The sequence below is a fragment of the Pinus tabuliformis genome, chromosome 3_2 (genome assembly GCF_031772625.1).
Source record: "Pinus tabuliformis cultivar Carrire ecotype Pingquan chromosome 3_2, CPIR1, whole genome shotgun sequence".
NCBI lineage: Eukaryota > Viridiplantae > Streptophyta > Pinopsida > Pinales > Pinaceae > Pinus > Pinus tabuliformis.
In genome coordinates this window covers 1,129,756,358-1,129,767,389 of record NC_142302.1, presented here as the reverse complement: position 1 = coordinate 1,129,767,389, position 11,032 = coordinate 1,129,756,358, and the positions used below count along the sequence as shown (strand labels likewise).

General features: G+C 37.4%; 1 protein-coding gene across 1 annotated transcript; it reads right to left on the bottom strand.

The window, feature by feature from the left end:
* Nucleotides 1-8,806: 8,806 nt before the first annotated feature.
* Nucleotides 8,807-9,490, bottom strand: LOC149184656 (uncharacterized). Its single transcript, XM_089415404.1, has one exon. It carries the CDS (start codon nucleotides 9,488-9,490, stop codon nucleotides 8,807-8,809), a length of 684 nt encoding a protein of 227 aa, XP_089271530.1.
* Nucleotides 9,491-11,032: the final 1,542 nt, after the last annotated feature.

Sequence of the window (11,032 nt, the reverse complement as noted above, 5' to 3'; positions counted from 1 at the left end):
CAATATCTCTCACCATCCAAGGATCGAGAGCATAAACTCCCGTACATGGAACTAACCCTCCATCCTGCCAAGGATGCACCCTGCGCAACTCATGTCACCTCATCTCACCATCCTAGTCAACACATAAAATATGTCGAGGTGACTTCATCTCTCCCTCTCCAATGTGTAGTGGTAACATGTTAGTGCTACCACCCTGTAATGTCTGAGTAGGGTTTCCCCATCGTTCCAATGTGAACTCCAACTGAACCATTAGGGAACCCAACTGTTCCCCAAATGCAAGTCAGTTTGGGCGCTGACTCAGCACAAACTTCTCTCATGCCCTCCAACTCGTCGTTCTATTGTAGAATGGCCTCTCGCACTGTTGTGGCCTTCTTTCTCAATGCTAGAAGGCTAGCCTGGAACTGATGGAACTATGGAGGTTGATTATCCTCTGTAAACTTAGTCACTGCTCTAGACCCCTCCATCTCTTCTGGTACCTCCTCAATGACAAGTATGCCTCTAGGCACGTCATCAACCTGTTGTGGGCGGCCATCATCTAGAAACTGGGTAATAGCACTGGGTACCTCATCAACTGTTGGTATCTCATCAATAGATGGCCCTCCGAGTGCATGCTCTACTCCCTCAACCGAGGTGTCAGTTGGAGCTACCAAAGAGGCCTCCAACAATGGTGACTCCTGCACCACACTAGGTATATCGATGTGCCCCTCACCATCCTACATGTCCTCCTGCTCAACCTCCTCCTCGAGCTTCTGGCATCTAAAGCCCGGTCTCCACCAGTAGAAATGCCTCCTGGTCTCATCCTCTAGCTTTCGTCATCCTATCCACTCCCTCTAAGGGGGTCTGTTGTCCTTTCAATCAAATATCTCCACGAGCCTCTATGTGAACTCTTTGTAGGATGTGATACATACATGACCCAAAGGGATCATCCCTCGGCACCACCATTCCATAGCATCTCCATCCAAGTGCAAAGTGGCATGCCTAATGGCATCTGCCTCTCTCATGGCGTTTAGCCGAAAATATGTGTCCAATTCTTGTACCCATTTTCTGACAGAACTCCTAGCTGAACCATCAATGTGGGTGAGGGTCATTTTTCCCTCAATGATACTCACTCTCCCTTGAGCCATGGGCTTGTCTATAGTTCACCCATCACAGTGCATACATGCCCAAATCTTCCATGATCTTGATGGCTACTCCACAACTAGCCAAGATCATGCTATGATACCACTGTAATATTCCTAATGGAAATTTTACAATGATAACAAAGTCATGCAAAGATAATAACACAAAAATGTTCAAAACTTCACACATAAACTAGAAATATCTTCAAATCCACAAATTGGCCAAGATTTTATTAATAATAGTGTTGTGGTACAAATGAGTTGGAGAAAATGCACATGGGCTTGCACAAGGAAAGTTACAAGCACCAAGTAATGAGAACAAGAAAGCTCAACAACTATAGTAGCAAGCTCCTCTAGAAAACTACATTATTGCTCCAAAACTACACTGCTGCTTGACTTCACCCCCTCATTTTCTCACTCTAGAGTGCCCAGAAAATTCTATAAAATTAAGAGAGTGCTCCTTGCCCAAAACCCAGAAAAACCCAGAAAGGGTTTGGCCTATCTCCAAGCCAAAGTCGAACCCACAAAATGGTGCAAATTCCCCAGCTAACTAGCAATTCTCCCTGCTATAAGAATTAGGATTTCAGGTCCGAATATCGCCCAAAAAAATCTGTAAAATTATCTATAGACTCCTCTCAATAAACCCACAAAAACCCAGAAAGGATTTTGGCTGAATCCACCAATCCCCGGTGACCCCCAATAAGTGCAAATTGCCCAATTTGGCCAGAAAACACCCCACAAAACTAGTACTGCTGAATTAAGCCAAAATACACCACTGGAAATCTCTCCCAACTTTGGCTAAATTCTCCCATGAGGAATACCTCAAATCTCCGACCTTTATCTCTCCTCAAACTCTATTCCTCCAACCCCTGTGCACTTTCAGAAATGTAGAATTTTGGCCCCAAGAATTCTCTCAAGTCAACCCAGCAGAAATAACTTGCAAATATGCATAATGGAAACTCTAAATTGAGCTCCCCAAATTGCCTCAGTAGGGAGACACTCAAAGTTCTCTGAAATGAGGGTGGAATTCCTACTCGGAAATTCCTTGTGCAGAACAGCACGGTTGTCTTGGCTAAGCAGCTCAAGAGAACTCATGTTGAATTGTCAAATGATCAAAGATACCAAATGGAGGCTCTATTTATAATTGTTAGTCCTCTCCCTTCGTGGTCCCCACTTTCCACTAATAAAATATTATTTTGTTGCCATTCTTCATTAAAATAATAATTTCCACTTTTCTCCCACAAAATAATATTGTCTCCTTTTTATTTAATATCACCAAAAATTAGCAAAACGCCTTAGTGAATTTTTCACTCATAAAAATTGGGAACATTACACTAGATTTATTGGGTTGCTCATGTTGAACGAATTGAGAACCCGGTCTAAAAATATATGAAACGTGGTTCTCATGGAGGAAGTGAAGGTGTGTGTAGGTTTCAGTGTGGACAATGATTTGGTTGATTCATAGTAGGAGTAGTTTTATCCATTCACTAGGATTTAGACAATCCAATGGTGGTTGCGTGAGGATTGTTGGTCATGGGAGATTCCAGCAGATGATTGTCCATAGATCCACAAGAGAAATGGAGTTCCAAATTGATAGTTGCCAACATATTCTAGATGAAGCCAAGTCTTTCAGCTTATGGTAGTAAGCTAATCCATGTAATTTGTTTGGCATATTAAAAGAAGATTTGAGCAGCTCAGTAGCAGCAGGCGGGGTTTTCGCCCGAAAGGGTTTCCACCAGAAATACTTGTGTGCTTGTGTGTGCATGCTTGTATTTCTCATGGTGATTTCTCATGTTGTTATGATTTCGTTTTCTTGCTGCTAAAATGTTTGATGAGATAATATTGTGAATGTGCATGGATAATAGACTTTAAGGAAAAAGTTTAAATTGGTGAAAAATTATACAAAGACCACCATTATTGGTTCAACCTTCCTCCCCCCCACCCCACCCCCCGCCCTCTCAATAGTGAATATATTTCCAACACATGCTTGATTTGGCAAAAAATAATAAAGAAAAAAATACATAGGTAATTGTTGCAAACAACAATGAGCATATCAAAGAAATGATCCAGTTATACGTTGTTGGCCAAAAATTAGAATGCATGATGATTAGGAAAGAAAATTGATGAAAAAAACAACATTACAATAAAAAAATAAAAAAATAAAATCAAACTTTAATATTTTTATCAAGTTGAACATTCCTCAAGATATATACAAAAGATATCAACTCCAAGGAGGGTACAAGACCAATCCATGCAAGGTGTTATCACTTAGAGGAAACCCAGATGTGGGAAAACCTCTAAGGTAACCTTGAACCTTTTTGAGGTTGAAAGTTGGCCCTTCAACCTGGAGAGGGATCTCTTCCTAAAACATAACTATCCTAGGTCACTGTAGTAGTAGGTTTTACACTTTAAGCTCTATGTCTAGATTTAGTTTGTGGAATGAAATTTGGTTGGGTTGTATATAAAACACACCATTGGGCATGGATTTCAGTTTCATCAAATGATGTTACAAATCTAATGAGCAAGACACAAAATGCAGGGTAGCAATAACTCTTTTCACAATTTGAGAAATTTGGAACAAGAAAACTAAATAAAACAATATTATAGCTAATATAAGCAACAAGTATTAATCACTAAGAAATAAAGAAACCAGAGCATAAAAATTCCTAATTTCACATACTAATGTTTCCATACATGAAGAAGATTTTTCATAAACAAAGAAATAACGGACAGGGAACTACAACACATGAATTTTCTGCAAATGTTCATCAAACCGCAACAAATTTCAGAAATTGTCTTTATAGACATCACATCAATTGGTCACAAGATTATAATTTCAATCTTAATTACAATAATCCAAAAATATCAAAATCTTCTAAGTTCATGCATGTGGAAAATATTTTTCAATTACATAAAGTTTTTGTAAAAATACAATATATGCCGGAATATATGCTATCATATAGGCAAAGAAAATTATCTTTAGAATATCTTCCTCGAAAATAGAAATAGGTCCCTAACTGATAGAACTGAATCCTTGTTGGCAAACAAGTCCCTCTACAAACAGGTTCAATATTCACCAAAATTGTTTTTCTGTTATCATTCTTTTCCATCGGGCTTCCTGGTGAAATTTGTTGATACTACCACTATCAGCTTCTTTGTTTTTTTGAATTGAAGCTTTCGTTGAAAGATTGAATGTCAGCATTTCCTTTCCGCATGTTTTTAGAATTTGCTGACAGTGGGAACGTCAGCATTTTCACCTGTCAAAATTTTGTTGACAATGGAGATGTCAGTGCTACCTCTCAAAATTGTTGACAACGGAGATGTCAACACCCCCTGCTTCTTTCAAAATCGCTCACAGTGGGAATGTCAACTCCTCCCTACTTTTTTGTATATAAAAACATTGTTAAGCATATTGTCAGTGATAAAGGAAAAAACGTTGTTACTTAAGTTCATAATAAAAAAATTCAAAATGACCCCAAGCCTCCTAGCCAAGGGTGTTGGTTGCTTTAAGAAGCACATCCACCTTATCCGACCTCTGTTTATTTCTTTGTCTTGTCTCCATAGGACCTTTTCTTATAATGTATTTGTCTCTTTTCTTCTTAGAGCCTACAGTCTTCTTTTCGTTCATGATAAGGTCCTTCAATGAAAGATTATCCACATCAAATACCTCCTTGGCCAAATCTAGGTTGTTTCTCAATTTAATTTTGAACCTTGATTTGTTTGTTGGCCTTGTATGGGGTCTTTTTCCTCCTTTAAAAGTTTCAAACAATGTTTCCTCAGCTCGAGTCTCAACTTTGACTTCCTTGCCTTTAATAATTTTTGGTGTAGTTGTGTCAGCAAGGGAGGCTTCAACAGGTGAAGTCATGACCTCGGTAAAAGTGATAGCAAAAACAGGAGATGTAGGGTCTAGTTTACTAAACTTGGCACTCTTTCTTTGGTAGAATTTGGGGATTTTAGGGCCAGAGGATGTAGAAGGGACCTCTGTGTTTTTTTGGCTAGGATTTGGCTCAACAAGGGTTGTTTCTTGAGTCTTTTTCCCCTTTTTAGCAGTCTTTGGCCTTCCTCTTCGATTTTTAGGGGGTTGAGGTTGAAAACCTCCCCAAAATAGGAAGTGGCTCCAGGTTCTTCCTGCCTTGGCCAACTAGTTTTCAATCAACAATTTAATGAGGGCTTTATGGTAGATAAAATGGGGAGAAGGGTCGGTTCTGGTTTTGAAACAAGCTTCCATATGCTTGAGACTCTCTAGTAAATAAAAATAGGGGTTCATTCTAACCTGACCAACCAAATGTGCAAGAAAATGGAAATGATAGAGTTTTATCCGATTGAATCTTCCTTCGCATTGGAAATATTGTTGAGAGATGCGAAGGAGGTCGTACCATTTGTCTTGTAGCCAATCCCTCTGAACCTCGGTTCTCCAATTGTGATTCTTCAATTCTTCCTTCAGAAATAAGGGCACATCGACCCCTGCCAACACATGGCTTCTAAAAACTCGTTCTTTCTTTGTTGGCAAGGTTGTGGCTTCTGAAATTGGCTACGCTATAATGAGGAAGGAGAGCCCACTGACGTCCACCTGGTTCCCATCGAAATTTTGAGTGAATGAACGAGCCACGACATCGTGGTAGTCAGTGTAGTGGTGGGAAAAATCACTCCAACCTGCCTACTAAAACTGCTAATGGATATCGGGATATATGTAAAACAAATTCGGTGCTTTGGGCTCAACCCAGTTAGCTTTGCCACCTTTCCCCATCATAGTCTTTAACTGGAAACTGAAAACACTGGGATTTGATCTTTGATCCTTACAGGAGAAACCAAATGATATCTTGCTAGTCGTTACCAAATAAATAGCATTTTAACGAAACTTACAAATGAAAATACGAATTTACAAAATGCAGTGAGTTTAATGGCAGATAAGGGAAATCATTACGATTCGGAGAAAACATATTTTAAACCATGATTATTCAACGAAGCATACACCAATGGCGGCAGATAAATATATGATTTAACCTCACGCTTACTCGTGGCACACTTGTAGACCTCATCATTGACACTGTCGTGGTTAGTGTAATTCCACATTTTAAATTTGAAATTTGTTTTTGGCGCTGACAATCAGCCTGTCAATTTTATAAGAAACACTGATAAGCCCATTGTCAGCGAATTTCTTCAGAAAGTATAATCGGAACACTTAAAGCGTTGATAGCCATGCTATAGATGATTTCCCTGTTTATTACAACTAAAATGTTGACATTGAAATTGCCATCATTTTCTAAAAAATAAAAATAAAATAAAATAATAAAATAAAATAAAATAAAATATAAATAAAATAAATAAATAAAAAAAAAAAATAAAAAAATAATATATATATATATATATATATATATATATATATATATATATATAATAAAAAAAAAAAAAAAAAAAAAAAAAATAAATAAAATAAATAATAAATAAAAATAAATAAAATAAAAATAAATAAAAATAAAAATAAAAATAAAAATAAAAATAAATAAATAATAATAATAATAATAATAATAATAAATAAATAAATATAAATATAAATAAATACAATACAATACAATAAAATAAAAATAAACACACACAGACACACATATATATATATATAATTTGATAACAGCTGGCTCCATGGGGATGTTGTCGATCAATGATGGCAGCAAGAACCCCATAGACTGGTTGCCTTTTTATTACAAAACACTTGTTCAAAACAGAAACTATGTTCACTCAAAACTAAAAAAAATCATCTCTTAAAAGATGTAATTTTACAAAATCTGAATTTTCTGAAAAACATAATTGGTTGTCAAACAACTTATTCTTTTGAAAAACATAATTAGTTTTCAAACAACTTATTCTTTTGATAAATATTGTCAGAACCTCAGGGCCTTCTCTTTGGGCTTCAAGTTCCTCAAAATTCTCATCCACACCTCCAAGATTTTTCAAATAAAATATATGATATGTACAATGAACTCTGAAAATTATCCTTCATCTTTAGGAAATGAATGTTTCAAGAATCGTCCATTAATTGGACATCCTAACAACACTACTCCTTGCAAATCTTCTAGAATGAAAATGTTCTTACCCCGAAAAGCTACTATTTTGTATGGTCATTTCCAAATGTTTCCAAACTTCCCATGATTACCCTTGTCCTCAATACGAGCATCCTATTTTAAAACTAAGTCTTAGCATTTAAAGTCATCCTCCTTAGTTTTTTTGTCAAAAACTTTCTTGATCTGATCTTGAACTTCCTGAGATTTTTCATACAATCTCTCTTTGTTTTCTTGTACCTCAATTAACTGATTTATCCTCCTTTGAAGATGATTTGGCTCTTCTCTTAATTCTTGTAAATATCTCATAACAGGGATGCCAATTGAAACAGGAAATGTAGCATCAACACCATACACTAACTGGAAAGGAGTAGTATCAATTGACCTTTTAGTACTAATCATGTCTGCCCATAAGGAAAACTTTAGTTTTGTATGCCAAGCCTTCTTATTATCTTCTAACCATTTTTTAATAACTCTGATCAGGCTTTTATTTGAGGATTCAGCCAGTCCATTACCTTGAGGATAATAGGTTGTAGAATGACTAAGTTTGATATGGTAATCATCACAGAATTTTACTAGCCTCTTAGATTTGAAACATTGTGCATTATCAGTAATAATTCTCTTTGGACAGCCAAACCTAGAAAGAATATTTTCTAGGAATTGAATAACCACGAGATCAGTAGCTTGCCTGCTTAGGGGATTCCTAACCATAGTTTTCACTGTTTGTGGTTCTCCACCTACTATGCCAGAATTAATTAATTCCCTAAGTTGGGAATTAATTAATTCCGGCATAGTAGGTGGAGAACCACAAGCAGTGAAAACTATGGTTAGGAAACCTCATTATCCCAATTATGTAACGGCACTCAAAGCTAGGTGTAAGGACATGAAACCTTTCATTGTGGCCGATACGGAGACTGTTCTCGTCAAGGATGTTCATGTCCCTTATGCTGCAGGTTACTTAATTGTATACCCTGGTGATGATATTGCAGCCATGCCTGATTATGCTACTAAAATATTTTTCAGTGAGGATTATGCCATCTTTGTGCCTGAATTTGAAGAAAGAAGTAATTACATGTTGTCACAATTTCTAGAGCAATTAAGTCTAGTGGCTGAGAGAAAGCATATTAACATTGTTTACTTCCATAACTTATCTCAGTTCGATGGTATTTTATTGCTGAAGTATTATGCTTCTCATGACTCTAAGTACACCTTCAAACCTCTGATGAGGAATCTTATTCTCTACTAGTTAGTGGTTTCTTGGGATAATAAGATTGTGTTACATTTTCGAATTAGTCACCGGAGTTTCCACAGTAAGAACATTTTTCTGCCAACGTTTCGAATCCCAACCGGGATCCATCATCAGGACCAAAAGCATTCTTGTTGTCCTGATGATGGATCCCGGTTGGGATTCGAAACGTTGGCAGAAAAATGTTCTTACTGTGGAAACTCCGGTGACTAATTCGAAAATAATGTACCACAGAGGTCTTAAATCCAGAATTGTGTTACATTTCAGAGATTCATTAACTCTGCTCCCAAGTAGTCTTGATACCTTAGCTAGTACTTTATGTCCTCAATTAGGATCTAAAGGATCCATCCCACATGACGATGTGCGAGTTTCTAATCTTAAGATTCTTAAACAGCAATTAGTGGATTATCTGAGGTAAAGTAATTTGTTCCTGTTAAAATCCATTTGTGTTGTGATGAATATGTCGGATGAATTTCGCCTATGAAATCAAGGCTCCATTGCTGAAAAGGTGCCTCCACAGAAATAGGTTTCAAAGGTAGATACATTAATTTTGACTTACCTTCAAACAACTGACATTTATGATAGGTTGCCACTTCTTTTCTAATATCAAAAAAAATTGTTGGCCAATAGAATCCAGGTCTCAAAATTTTATCTGCAGTAGACTTCCAGTAATGATGTCCTTCACAGGCTCCTTCATGGAAATCTTTACTCATTATTTTAGCTTCATCTTCTAGCAAGCAGTTCAATAAGATACCTTGAGGATCTTTCCAATACAAATAATCGTCTAAAAGATAATATTTGACAGATTTCAATTTCAAAAATCTAGCTCGAGTCTTATCCATCCCTGATGGTGCTTGTAGATGTTGTAGAATGTAAATAATATCAGCATACCACACACATTCTTTGAAACGATCTTGTGCTTTAACCACTGATTCTTCGCCTGGAAAATTTGATAATTCCAAAATTGAATTCACACCAAAAGTGTCAATATTTGTTTCAGACATAAGTCTATCCAAACCTTGTCCTTTGATTAGTTTGGTAGGCTTAATCTCTAAGTCAAATTCTAACATCTTAGTAGTCTATATCCCTCTTCTGCCATCATTTTTGGTTGTACTAAAATACATTAAATTACGGCATCGGGCACATATGCAATCACATGAGAATGGAGAATAAAAACCCTAAAATATTTAAGTGACTATCTGTTATAGACATTTTTGTGCCTTACAGCATTGAGCATGAAATGTCCATAATCTAAGGGATCCAAAGTCCCTAAACATGTTGTTCCTACCCCTAGAGGAACAAGGCTAACAAACCACAGCAATTCACAGAAGTTCTCCACCAGAAACTGCTCAAAAACAAGTCAATTCAGGATCAATTCAGTGGCTCCAATAGCTGTCTGCGCTGAATGTCAAAGTCAACACTAGCTACCTGCACTGCAACGCAGGTAGAAGCACTACCCAGGTGCGTTGAACGAGAATTGACATGTGGCAAGTTCATTCCACAAGGTGTCAAAGCCCAAGAAGCTTCCAAAATCTTCCTCAATGACACTTGCCTCAGGGAATTCGACTATGATGAGTAAGAGGTTGTAAATTTCCAAGTGGAAGCAAGAACCTCCAAGTGGAATCAAGAACTGACAGAGGGAGAGGACACTAGTCAGATCTCAAGCTGACTCATCCTCTCTCCAAACATCTATATATGGATCTCTCCTCCATGAGATCTAGAGGCTGGAATTTTGTTATTGCAAAGAATTGTTGTTGGTTTGAGATTGGAATCATTGGGTGCTTAATGCTTTGAAGGGAGGTGAAGATAGGAATTCCATTTTGCTGGGAAGGAGATGCTGGATTGGAGCCCTCTGGGTTGTATCTCTTCCTGAACCTTGTTATTCATCAATAAAGCTATCTTGGTTTCTCCTATATACTGATGTATCTTTGATGTATGATTGCATTAGTATGTTTAGTTTACTTCTAATCCTGAACTAGTTATGATTATGAATCTATGTCTTTGTGTAGTGTTCTTCTCTTGTGATCTTGCAGAGACCTGTTGAAGCTGGGCGAGCGAGAAGACAAGTAGCTGTGAACTCCCAAAGAGAAGAGAAACCGGATCGAGGGACAAACGGAAGACACCGGTTAGTCCATCCATCTCTCTTCATTCTTAATTCATAAAGGAAGAATACTAGAATAGCTGTCTCTGTTTGTTGTTAAGGCACTGTCACACCTTAGGTGGATAGGATCGTCCTGCATAGGCATTTTTCCCCACAACAAATTGGCGACTCCACTGGGGAGATTTGTTTTAGTCATTTTATTTGTGTCTCTATCATTGTTTGTTTCATAGACTCAACAGCAACAATCGAACTGCATTTGCTCTTCTCAGATGCAAAGTAGACAGTTGCTGCTTTGATCCAATCACTGGATTTGTCTATGATCTGAACAATGGACTCACAAATGATTTGATGATCCTTTGTGATAGATCTTAGTACCCCCTCAAAGCATCCCTTTGATTGTACCTTGCTTGTTGCTTTTATTTGGCCTGAAACCGTTGATTAATCAGCAATTTGTGACCTAGAACCCAGTGAGAAACTCTCGTTTCTCCTTCAGCGCGACCCCTGTGAAGGG